Source organism: Stegodyphus dumicola, chromosome 8, assembly GCF_044657685.1.
Source record: "Stegodyphus dumicola isolate Sdum_Otavi_A_Nest chromosome 8, ASM4465768v1".
NCBI classification, from domain to species: Eukaryota; Metazoa; Arthropoda; class Arachnida; order Araneae; family Eresidae; genus Stegodyphus; species Stegodyphus dumicola.
The window spans coordinates 67,606,324-67,618,938 of record NC_140775.1 but is presented as its reverse complement, the minus strand read 5'-3'; the positions used below and the strand labels follow the sequence as shown (position 1 = coordinate 67,618,938).

At 31.8% G+C, this 12,615-nt stretch overlaps 1 protein-coding gene across 3 annotated transcripts in view; it reads left to right on the top strand.

Moving 5' to 3' along the window:
• Positions 1-12,050, top strand: part of LOC118184963 (lachesin-like) — a 69,381-nt gene extending 57,331 nt beyond the window's left edge. For 2 of the 3 annotated variants that reach the window (XM_085821930.1, XM_035354720.2), the window contains one exon: positions 3,815-9,612. In XM_085821930.1, the coding sequence (XP_085678056.1) occupies positions 3,815-3,954 (140 nt within the window). In that variant the 3' untranslated portion in view covers positions 3,955-9,612. Of the gene's footprint in view, positions 1-3,814; positions 9,613-10,929 lie in introns of those variants that run through there. The other variant, XM_035354721.2, reaches the window with a different exon arrangement.
• Positions 12,051-12,615: the final 565 nt, after the last annotated feature.

Sequence of the window (12,615 nt, the reverse complement as noted above, 5' to 3'; positions counted from 1 at the left end):
CAGGAGGGGGCTGAGAATTCATTTTAGGAAATACCTAGCCTATCACTAATTTTTTGTAGGCTGATGTTTTGTAAATTACACTCTTTTGTAAAAAATCAAAGCATCATGAAGGAAGTGGTTGTTTTTGATGAAATTGAATATGTGTATATCTCGTACACAGATAATAAAATGATTAAAAAATCAAGGTCGTAGTACCTGCTCACGCCTCACAATCACCCATTGAGTGTTCAAATTAGTAGTTGGTCCAACCGCCCCTGGCGGCAATGCATGTTTGAATTCATCAAGGCAAGGAGTGGTAGAGGTTCCTAATGTCATCCTGCGACACATTCTGCCAGGCATTCATCAGTTCTCGTTCCAGATCTACAATATTTTATGTTGCCCGAATCTGGCGGCCTACCATGCCCCAGACATCTCGATTGGTGAAAGGTCTGATGACCTTGCTGGCTAAAGAAGAGTATCAACCACACGGAGACAGTCTAGAGATATGTGAGCGGTATGTGGCCTGGCATTATCGTGTTGGGAAATGTCCCCAGGATGATGTGCCATGAAGGGTAATGCAACCGGCCGCAGGATGTATCAACATATCTTTGAGCTGTTAAAGATGTACGGAGCATGACTAAAGATGACCTGCTGTCATAAGAAATAACACCCCACACCATCACACCTGGGGTTGTGGCTGTATGCCTTTTTAAAACAAGAGCTGATAGGAACCGATGGTCCCGTCCTCCCCAGACATGAACACGGTGGTCAACTGGTTCAAGAGGGAAGCGGGATTCGTCATTGAATGCTATACAATGCCGGTATGATGGCAGCCATGATAACCGGCTGTGACACCACTCCAGACGACTCCACTGATGTTGTGTGGTCAAAGGCAGATGTGTTAAAAGCCTATGTGAGCATAACCCCGCCTCAGACAAGCGCTGTAAGATGGTGGACGGTACCAGGGGAGGCATAGATGTGGTTGTAGTGCATTGAAATAGTCGACAATGATACTATTGGGGCACTTCGGGCCTGGCGAACAATCATCCTATCTTGCCTTGCATTTGTGCTCCTTGGACTTCCAGAGCCTTCATTTTGTCGGCAATTTCCTTGTGGCAACCATTCTGCCAACGTCTGTGCACAGCAGTGTCTGTGTGCTGTAGGTGGCAGAATATACTCGGTATGACCACCCAACTTCATGCAACCACGTTCGAAGTCGTTTAGTTATCTGTAAGGTCTTCGATATCGTCATAATTGCATCTTTAGTTGCTTTTTTACGGAATTACAATAGCAGCAACAAAAAAGGATAAATTTTCTGCCTCTGTAACTGGTTTTATACTTTGCAAATTACGCACTAGAAATGCACGCTATGATCACAATTCCTGTTCATTTTGAAACTTTGAACATGTGCATGTTCGATAAGATGCTTTTGCATACCAAATTTCATCAGGATTGCAAAAGTCTTTCTTAGTGCTTCGATTTTTTTTTTTTTTTTTCAAAAGAGTGTAAATCCTAATCAAGATTTGATAAAGACTTCTATGCATGTAAAAATATTGTGCCTGTCATACATTTAAAACCAAAATTTAAAGTGCTTTTATCTCAAATAGCAAGCTCTGGTTTGCGTTTATTTTAAGACTTCCCACCCTACTCTTCTTCTGCATTACAACAATACCCATGCTTATACTGAGCAAGGAATAGCTAATCTTCTCGCTAGTTACTTTGAAAATAATTTTATAAATAGTTTTATTTATGATCAACTGCATGAAATTTTTTAATAAAAACAATGATAATAGTTCTATTGTACCTACATTTCCATCTGAAATGCAAGGAATTATCAAAAAACTAAATCCTTCAGCATCACACATCAAACTGAGAACATTAGAATCATGAAACTGAGCAAAAATCAACAGCATCAAACTGAAAACATTAAAACACATATTAATATATACTGTTGGCCATTAAAATTGCAACACTAGGAAGGAATGATCTGATGAATGTCAAAATCACAAGAAAATAAGAAGTTGGGATATGCAAATGATTAGTATTTCAGTGCATTTAGACGACACAGGAGGGAGAAACGTCACCTTACGCACTGTATAAAAGAAAAGTTGTGTAGTGAATTTCTCATTCAGAAAGTGCTTTGTAAGGTTGGAGTTTGCTCAGAATATCTTCAAGGCATAACAGAATATCGTGTTATGCCTCGAATAAGAAGAGGAAATGCTTACCAGCAAGTTTCCAAATTTGATAGAGGCAGGATTGTAGCCTATCGAAAGTGTAGATTATCGCTCCGTGATATCGTCGGTTGCATTGGTCGACATCCAACCATTGTCATGTGAATAAGAAATCAGTGGATTACTGAGAGTCATACAGAATGGCATGCAGGATCTCAATGCCCTCCCATCACTAATGCCTGAGAGGACAGACATATTGTGAGGTCAGCCCTGCAAAAGCGTACGACCACATCATGGAACATTAGTCAGGAAATGGGCATGTTTGCAGTAAGCTCCGTATCAGCCCGCAAGGTATGCCGACGTTTGCAGCAGCGTGGACTATCATCAGGGTGAGCATTACTTCGGCTTCCCTTGACAATGCAGCATAAAGAGAGATGGCGACTCTGGTGCGTCAGATGACAAAGCATGGTTCAGGAGCGGCACAGTGATGGCTTTTTAAACGTGTCTCGGTTCTACGTGCCAGTTCTGATGGTCGTATACATATCTACAGTGTCCAAGTAGACCGCATGTCGCCTGCTTGTATTTGATATCGGCATAGGGGCTCTGCACTTGGTGTGATGGTTTGGGCAGTCATTGGGTACATGGCACACACATCTCTAGTTCGGATCGCCAGTAATTTGAACGCAGATGGGTACATTTCTGACATTTAATATCCAGTGGTTGTGCCCTATCTTCGAGGCCTGCCAAATGCTATGTTCCAGCAAGATAATGCAAAAGCACATGTTGCACGTCGTGTCCTAAGCTTCCTCTATATACAGGGTATTCGATTGCTGCCCTGTCCTGCATGGTCTCTAGATATGTCACCCATTAAAAACATCTGGTCTCGGGTTGCAGAGAGACTGGCCCCCCACCCCTCTCCAGTTAATACGGTTGATGAAGTGTGGCATAGACTTGAAGCAGCATGGAATGAGTTGACAAATTCTGTCATCCAAGCCCAGTTTAACTCTATGCCTAATGGGGTAAGGGCAGTTTTAGTTGCCAAAGATGACAGCTGTTTCTACTAATTTCAAACCTCCAAAATGCTTCCAAATTTAATCATTTTGTTTTCATGCCATACTGTTTGCATGCAACAAATATCTTTTTTGCATCTGCTTTCCTTCATAGTGTTGCAAGTTTAATGACCAGCAGTGTAATTTTCAACCCATTTAATTAATATAATTTTTGTGAACATTTGTACCACTGTGTACAAATTAATAAAAATATAATGTTTATACATGATTATATCTTGGTGCAAAATAATCTCCAGAAGCAGTTTTTTTTTATTGACATTTTTAAAACTTGTTTTATATTTTGTTTGTTTGTAGGAGAAATATCTTATTATAAACAAATTTCTGGAAAGGATACTATAAGTTAAATAAGCTAAATATGCTTTTTTATGTGTGTGTGAAATTGTAAGTAATAATTTTTCACGACTTCTAATTTTTTTTTTTTTTTTACATTTTCCCAATTTTATGTTGTTATAATCTATTTTCTCACTTCTGTATTATAGTCATTATTTAAAAAAAATCTATTTCAATATTTGTAAATTTAGTTTTTTATTTACTTTTGGATATTAAAATATGTGCACTGTACTTTTTTTTTTTTTTTTTTTTAAATTCCTGTAGAATCGTACTATGTTGAGTGCCCTCCCGCATGTGGATTACTTGTATCTGGTTCAAGCGCTGTTGCAGACTTTCTGTCTCTGGCATTTATAGGAACAGTTGCCTTGTTAAGCATAAATATGCCTTTTTTAAAGTATATATAGCTCCATTATGGATAAAGATTTTATTACTTTTAATCTGAGAGTATGGAAAGGGACCATAGTTTGGTTAAAAAAAATAGAAAATGAACTTCATTCATTTGGTAATATGGTGTTTCACTTTCATCAAGATGCAGAAGTAAGAGACCTGAAGATTTTTGTTAAACACAGACTCAGGATTACTTGATGTTTCAATTGGTATTTATTCTGACAACATTTGTTAAACATCACTGTTAAGGCATTATTTAATCTTATACAATTTACCGAGTATGTGTTAGGTGTAAAGAGTTAATTTTATGTAAGTTGACATGCTTGTATTAAAATATAATAAATGCTAAAGACTCTCAGAGAGGTATTTCCTCTCCCCTTTCAAATTAAAGTTTCTTTGTTATTGTGCAAATATTTGTCATTTTTAGTTTTCGAGTAAGCTTTCAAAAAGTATATTAACTCTTGATCTGTCAAAATTCAGTCGTAATAATTCAGAATGAACAGGTGAGGTACTTTAAAAATCCTTGTGTATTTATTATTTCTTAGAACAGTTGATTATGCAATAAGCAATGATTATTAATAAAATAGTGATAATTTTATATTTAGGTGATTAATATATTTATAAATAGATAATTTTAAGTGTAATATTATTAGTGGTAGATATATATTTCATGTGCTGCTGTTATTAAACCTCTAGTCAGTTTCGTTATTTCATAGCTGCAGTTCTTTCAGTTTTTCATTACATGTCCTGGTTACCTGATAGGAATCTCCCAGTTTAAATTTTTAGTCTTTTATTTTGCTCATCTTTTCATCTATTCATCTTTCAAATTAAAAAAATGGATCTGAATGGCAAATAGGTGAAGAAGAGTGCAGAAACAGGTTCTTTAAATGAAAATTGCAACATGCTTAAGTCAGTGTGAAGTGAACGGATTATAACCTAACTGATATGAAGTGAAGATGTTTTATTCTGTTTTTTACTGCATTTAATCTCATGTGCCATAGTGTATGAAATGTGCAATTAGTTTTTAACTAATTAATTTTGTTATTTGCCGTAGATTATTAATTTTATCTCCCATTATATATAAAAGTACTTTGATAAATAAAAACTTTTCTTCCTTACAGAGAATTTTGTCCATATAAAAATTTAAAAAGTACAAAATAAAGTAAAATTAGTAAACAAAACTATAAACTTTTGAATGTGTAATTAAATATTTATATATTTTACATTAGAATCACATTGTAAATAGTTCAGTAACCTTAAGCATTATAAAGCAAATTTAAACGAATTTGGCATTCTGTTGAAATTGCATTGACAGGTGCAGCATAAAAACCTCACAATTTCCATGCAAAAATCTTTTGGTCCTACAGATTTCAAGATTGGCAGATATTGGCAACAGTCCTTCAGATTTCAAGATTATCTGTATTAACATATTGACAATGTTATAATTGCATTTATATTTGTCCAGTTTTCAAATTAGAACATAATAATTCATACTTGTACATAGCATAACAATTCATGATTCTTTGAGAACTGATATAAATTGCATTCACATTTTTAAGTATTTTGAATTTTTTACCTCATCTAGTTTTTTTTTCTTTTCCAACAAACAAAATATTTTTTGTTGTTTTCTTGCTGTTTTTATTCTTTCTATTTTTTTCCACTTTCGTACTGTATCTGTCCTTCTGTTTTATACTTCAACAATTTATTCCCTGGTGATTTTTTAATCCTTTTATTATGACTGAGCTCATCATCTCTAAATATTAAGATTTACTGAGCTTCCTGTAATTTTTTGACTATTTAAATCTTTGAAATGTTGTCTCGTATATAAAGCTATATGCAGGAGGAAAAACTAATAGTTGTTCAATTCAGTAATTTTCCCCAACAAAGTGAATGTTACTAAATCGCTCACAAAGCACTTCTGATATTCAAAGCTGTGGCTCAAGCTTGTCTCTTATGAGCAGATTGATAAAGATAATGCATCCATAAGGAATTCAGAGCAGGAGTTGAGAGCAGTTATCTGTAATTTTGATGCAGTGAACAAATATAAACAAAGAATATCTGTCAACAGAGAGTTATAAAGCACAGGAGAGAAATAACAAAACACTAATTACAAAATATAATGAAGCCCTAATAACTGGATTGTTTAATTTATTGTGCTGATATGTGTAATAATGTTTAGCATGGTTAGTAAGTGAAAGGCATTGTAGTTTTATCATGCTTAGTCTTATGCCTATTTATGAAAAGATCTGAAGTATATTTTGTGCAATAACTTAATCTAAAATTAGAATAAAAATATGAATGTTACAGCAGTAAAGCTGTTTTGTTTTTTAAGGAACTGTTTTGCTCAGGCAGAGTATCTTAGCAGCTGCAGCAGTACAAAATTTATTTAGCCTGGTGTATAAGGGATGTTTAATAAAATTGCCTTAGTGGAACCATTTGGTACTGGATGCTTTTTAAATAAATATTTGAGTAATAACAATGAAAAAAATGCTTTTATGATACTTAATACAAGCATTTCAACTTTATAGTTAAACCTCTGTAGTCATGTTTGATACTTTTTTCATGAAAATATATGCATTACAAACATTTTCATCATAAAAATTTAGTTTTTCATCACAGGACAATCATTACATTCCTCTTATATATGTTATTTGTACAGCAAAGTTGGAATTTTTGTAAAATTATTTAGGAAGTAATGGTTTAGCACTTTAAGTTGCTGTCATTTTAATTGATTGAGAAGTTGCAGATCTATATTCTTTCCATTCTGTATTCTAAATTAACATTCCATATATTAATTATTTTGAATGTAATCATACCTATATTAAGAATACAAATTTTTTATTGTTGAGTGATTAGTAGGTAGTGATTGACACATTTATTTTTAATTGTTTTATGTATGATTTTAGTTAAGATTATGCTTTTATTATTAAAAGGTCTGTTAATTATACTGCATTTTTATGCAGAAATTTATTATATTTTTATCATATTATAACGTTGCGTGCCTCCAACTTGCACGCAACCAAGAGGTGACTGTGAAAACTTGTATAAAAGATAGAGCCTTGTGAAGGGTTTAAGTCCCTTTTTATTCAACGTAATAAATTACAATTGCGTGCTCTTGACGCTCACAGACTGTGCCAACTTGGCAGTCAAATAAAAATAATAACCTGAAAAGAAAGTAAAGACAAGATTCTAACTACGAGGCTCTCTAAAATAACTAACTCACCGCGTTTTACAATACCGCTGCTAATTCAGCAGACTTGAAGCTCACTGGAACGATTACCACTACTTCCCGCCAAGCACATAGGCCGCAACGCGGGGTTCTTCAATTCTTGCTAACTACCTCCGCGCTCGCTAAGTAAGAATATCACACCGAACTCGTTTCCTTCTATTTAAATCAGAATACTTCCGCTGATAATTTGAATCCTTGCGCGTTCTACTCAAATTTACATATTCTGGCATTGGCAGTTCCAGGGGAAAGTAAGGCTTGACAGGAAAGATAGTTTAAACTTAAAATAAATGTTAGTTAAAATAAATATAAACCCTACAATATAATTTATGATTTTTATTTTTTAAGTGATATCCCTGTGACCGAGTTTCTTTGCATAAACATTCCCTAATCTCAAAGATAAGTAGTTTTTATTTATTAAAACATATGAAGGTTTAACAAGTGTTTTGAAGTTTCAGTTAAGGAAGTAAAACATTAATGCAATGTTTAAACATTAATGTAATGTAGAAATATTAATGCAATTTTTGTGGAGTCATGTGCTTTATCTTGGCATTTGATTAGTATAGTTAGATGCAGATGATAAATTTATTTCTAATCAGACTTTTTTAATTTAAATTTTGTTTTTAGTAATCCTTAAGTACATAATTTTATTATACAAAAGGAGAATGTAATTTTTTAAAATTTAACATTTTAGAGAACATACTAAAATTATAATGTAGAATATACAAGCTCTCCAGCCCATCTAAAAGTAATACCTCCTTAATTATTATTAGTTTTTTTTAGTTATAAGTTTTTTACATATTTCTTTTTTAATTGGGCAGAGGAAAGGGGAAGTTAAAGTCAGCACTCATTTTTTAATAAGACAGCAGTGTAGTAAGTTATATTTTTCTACTATCTCTCATACATTCCACTTTACGTTATTCTGCAAACTGTAAATGAATATATACTGTTGAAATAAATGGAAGACATCATATACATATTTAATGCACAACAGTGACAAGATGCAGCATATGTAACTCTATATTTTTTAATTAAGTTTTCTTTGTAAAAGTTTACATATTCATTTATATGCATTAAGACATTATATACATATTTAATGCACAACAGTGACAAGATGCAGCATATGTAACTCTGCATATTTTTTAATTAAGTTTTCTTCTTTGTAAAAATTTACATATTCATTTATATGCATTTCGTTTCAGTTTGAATATTTGATTAATTTCTTTAAATTAAATGAATAATTAAAAAATATTATTTTTTGAATTCATGAAATATTGTGTTAAGATATACTGATATATTAAATTTGAATTAGATTAGGTGTAAGCTGCTTTTTCCAGATTACTTTGTTGTGAAAATTTGATTGTTTAATCTAGTACATCCATCTTTGGCAAAAACTTGCTTAAATAAACTGGATAGTTTATGAAAGAGAAGTAATTTATAAAAGGTCTGTTACGCTTGAAAATGTGAGTCTTATCTCCAGATTGGCAGCTTAATTAATATTACTCTGTGTAAGAAATTTTATTATTTACCTATTTTTGAATAATTTTTTCCATTTTATACTGCATATTTCATTATTTTAATTGTTATATGCATTATTTTAAACAGCATTCTGAATTTGATTTGCATCCAGTTACATTGCATTAATTAAATCTGATTTTCAGCGAATGCTGTTTTTCTTTGGATAGGGAAATTTTTGATATTGCTTTTATTTTCTGTTAATTTGAAATATATTTTTTATAAGAATTCATTACAGACTCATGGTCTGCACTTTCGATTATTGTATTTGATATGAAATTATTGTAATAATCACAAATTTTAAAAATGATATTCATTTTTTAAATCATTAGCATTGTTATTTTGCTCTGGTGTTAATTTTGTAGTGTAGTTTTTTTTTTACGTGTACTGTAAATAAGTGGTTTTCTAGCGGTGATGGCAACTGTGTATCGTATCATTTGTAAATTATAGTTTTCTAATCTGTATTTGGACATTTATGGATTGAATCTCATTTATACCAATGAATTTGTGGTTCTTTAAACCTTGTCTTAGGAGAAAATATAAAATTTTACAGTTTGCAAATCCGTACTTTTTTCTGCTTATTCAGAATTTAGTTAAAATATTTCTCACATTTGTTGTGTTATATAAGATAATACAAGTGTTTAAAAACCTTTTACGGTAATTGATCTGCATTTGTGTTATTTGTTTTGCCTATATTTTTATTACAATGTTTGACTGAAAAGTTTTAAGACTAGCTTTTTATGTATAACAAGATGATGTTTACAGGCTTTATATATTTTTTCTTTTCCTAAACTGAGTCCTTTGCATTGAATTACATTTTCTATAGCATTTTATTAACAGTTCAAAAATTTAAATAGATTGTTTTATGATGTTACTTTTAATACTTCAACCATGGCACTTCTCACATACTCTTTTTTTTTTTTTTTTTTTTTTTTCCCTGCTGTAGTCTCTAAGCATTGAGAATGCCTGAAAATCACATAATAATTATGAGCTATGTAGAAGGAGTTCTAATACTGTCCTCTCAATTATAGATAATGGTTTGTTACCAGACATTGTTTTGGAGGGAAAACTACAATTTCCTAAGCAGATTGGCATTTTTTTTTTCTCTTTACAAAACCTGTATGAAGTTGCCATACATAGTACTGAGGAAGAAATAAAGGTAGTCTTAAAAGTCAGTCACTATTTAAAACTTTTCAGACAGTGTATTTTGTTTCTTGTATGAAAACACTTATTTTATAAAGTTATTGGTTAATGTGAATTTTGCGTAGACATGATGGATTTTCATTTTAAATTATAGCATCAAGTTTTTTATCTTAGGAAAATTGAAAATTGTGCCTCCCCCTTTTATCTGTCTTTTAGTAACATGGTATTGGAAGTGAAATTTTTAAGTAACTGCATATACATTAAGTCAGACTTTGAAGCAATGAATTTTGACATGGTTACAAAGAAATACCATACTTAATGTTGCTGTGAAATTCACCTTTTTGAAAGAATTATTGCTAAAATGGATATGGATGAGAAATTTTATTGGCAAATGAAAAATTTTGTACATATAATTAAAAAATTATGAAAATGAATTATTTTAGTGTTAACTAAATTTTTCCTTGTTATTTATATATCTAAATTTGAAATTTAGATTTTCTAAACATTAAATTTGCATTTAAAATGAATATAATTACTTCAAATAGACTTTTGTGATATTAAGATGAATTTTGAAAGTTGTAAATATGTCCATTTTATAGGTTGTGATGTAAATCCGTCCATTTTAGTTTGTTACATATATATATATATATATATATATATTTATATGAGCCTATGAAAATAAATATGAATTTTGAATAAAAACTTTATTTGTAATTATTTCTTGTGTGAATTTATTAATTAATATACTTAATTCACCATTATATAACTTTACAATTAGACTTTTTTTATGTTTCTATTTATAATCATCAAATAAAGGTATATTAAATGTGTAAAATACACCTTCCAAAAGCTACGCATGTAATTCAAATTATCAATTTTCAAAAGTGTGGTTTAATTTGCATGCTTGAAAATAATTTTTCATGCAAATGGCTGCATGAAAATGCTGTATGATACAGCCAGTCACAATTTATTGTCTGAAGATAGGTTAATTAGGCAGTTGTTGAACATACCAGCATTTTGAAGGGCTTGAGGAGATTAATTGAAATGTTGATATGAATAGTTTATAACTTTTGCAGGATAATTTTTGATGATATTTGTGTTTTTATAGCTAAAAGAAGACAAATGCTAGATAGTGAGCACTGGAATGCTGTTGGATGCATTGAAGCAGGATAATCAATCAAAGATGTTGCTGTTATCTTTAGCATTTAACAGTCATTAATTTCTGGAATTTGGAACCAATGTCAAACAAGTTAAACAGCTTGGAGGAGACCTATGCTCAGTTGAGCAAAGGTTATTACTATAGTATCCAAGTGGACTCAGAGAATGACTTGCACTACTTTTATATCCATGGTTGCAATGTCACTTGGTATGATAATATCTGCCAATAATGTCTGGCAAATGCTTCATGGGAAGGGTTTGTATGTCTGAGACCCAAGCGTTTATTGTAAACTAACCACTCGATCTAGAGAGACAAGATTAAAGTGGTTGTAAATATTTCAGTAGGACTGTCTCAGCTGGAGTCAAGTCCAGTTCATGGATGTTCAAATTTACATATAATTTGATAATATTATATCAAACGTAATTAGTATAATCAAACGATATAGTAGTATAATCAAAGTATATCGATAAATAGTATAATTAAACGATAAGCATGTAAGGATCTGGAAAGAGAGGCTGGTATGATCAGATCCAGAACATCATCAAATATCCCACATTCAGAAGTGGAAGCCTCTTGGACTGGAATTTCAGTGGGATATCGTACCCAGCTTCATATCTTTTATGATGGCTGCATGGTATCGAAAGGAAGTCCTAAACCCCATTGTGAAATTCTCTGCTGCAGCAGTTAGTCCCGATTTCTTGTTGATGGAGGATAATGTCCATCCCCACTGAGTGAACATTGTTAATGAATACCTGGAGAATCAGGACATATCTCATATGGAGTGGCTGCTGTATTTCTCCAACCTTAATCCCACTGAAAAATTTTCGGGTCTCCTTGGGCATGTTGTCCTTTCATGTTTACTTCCTTCAGCCAGTCTCAGACAGTTGGAACTACCCTAATGGAAGAATGGCAATTGCAAGCATCTGCATTGGTTCATCACCTCTTTAAAAGCATTGATAGTCACTGTAAAGTTTGTGTGAGGGTCTAGCTAGTCACATATTTTTTAATGTAAGTTTTGTTTGTTTTTAACTTTAAACGTCAATTTGTTAATGAGCCAAATGTGACATCATCATATAATTCATGAGAATTAAATATTATTATTACCTTTTCACATAATGCTTGTTTTCTTTCATACATAAATGCACTTGCTGTGTTCATACATAGACTGGTGTTGATCAAAGCTTTACTTTTCTGTTTTTGTTGATTTTACCATCAAGGGCTTAACTTTTGTAAGCTAATATTTATAAATGAATGATAATGCATAATATAAAAAAATACATAAATGCATACAGTAATATACATAAATCACTTGTAAAGAAAAAATTTACAATTATAATTTGCAATTATGGCTATTATTTTAAACAAATTATGTATTACTTATCTCTCATACCTAAAATGAGCTTCAAATTCAGTCCAGTTAATAGAAATCTAAAATGGCAGAAGATTCCATTGAGTTTTTTTTATTGAGTTGACTTTTGCTAGTAGTAGATTCTTTTGTGTCTTTGTCAGGAACAGTATGACTGTCCTCTCAATTATAGATTGTATATAGCAATAGAAGATTGTATATAGCAATATGAATCCTTAATTATATGTATTCAAGTAAATTTTGTATCACTTATCTGCCATACTCAAACT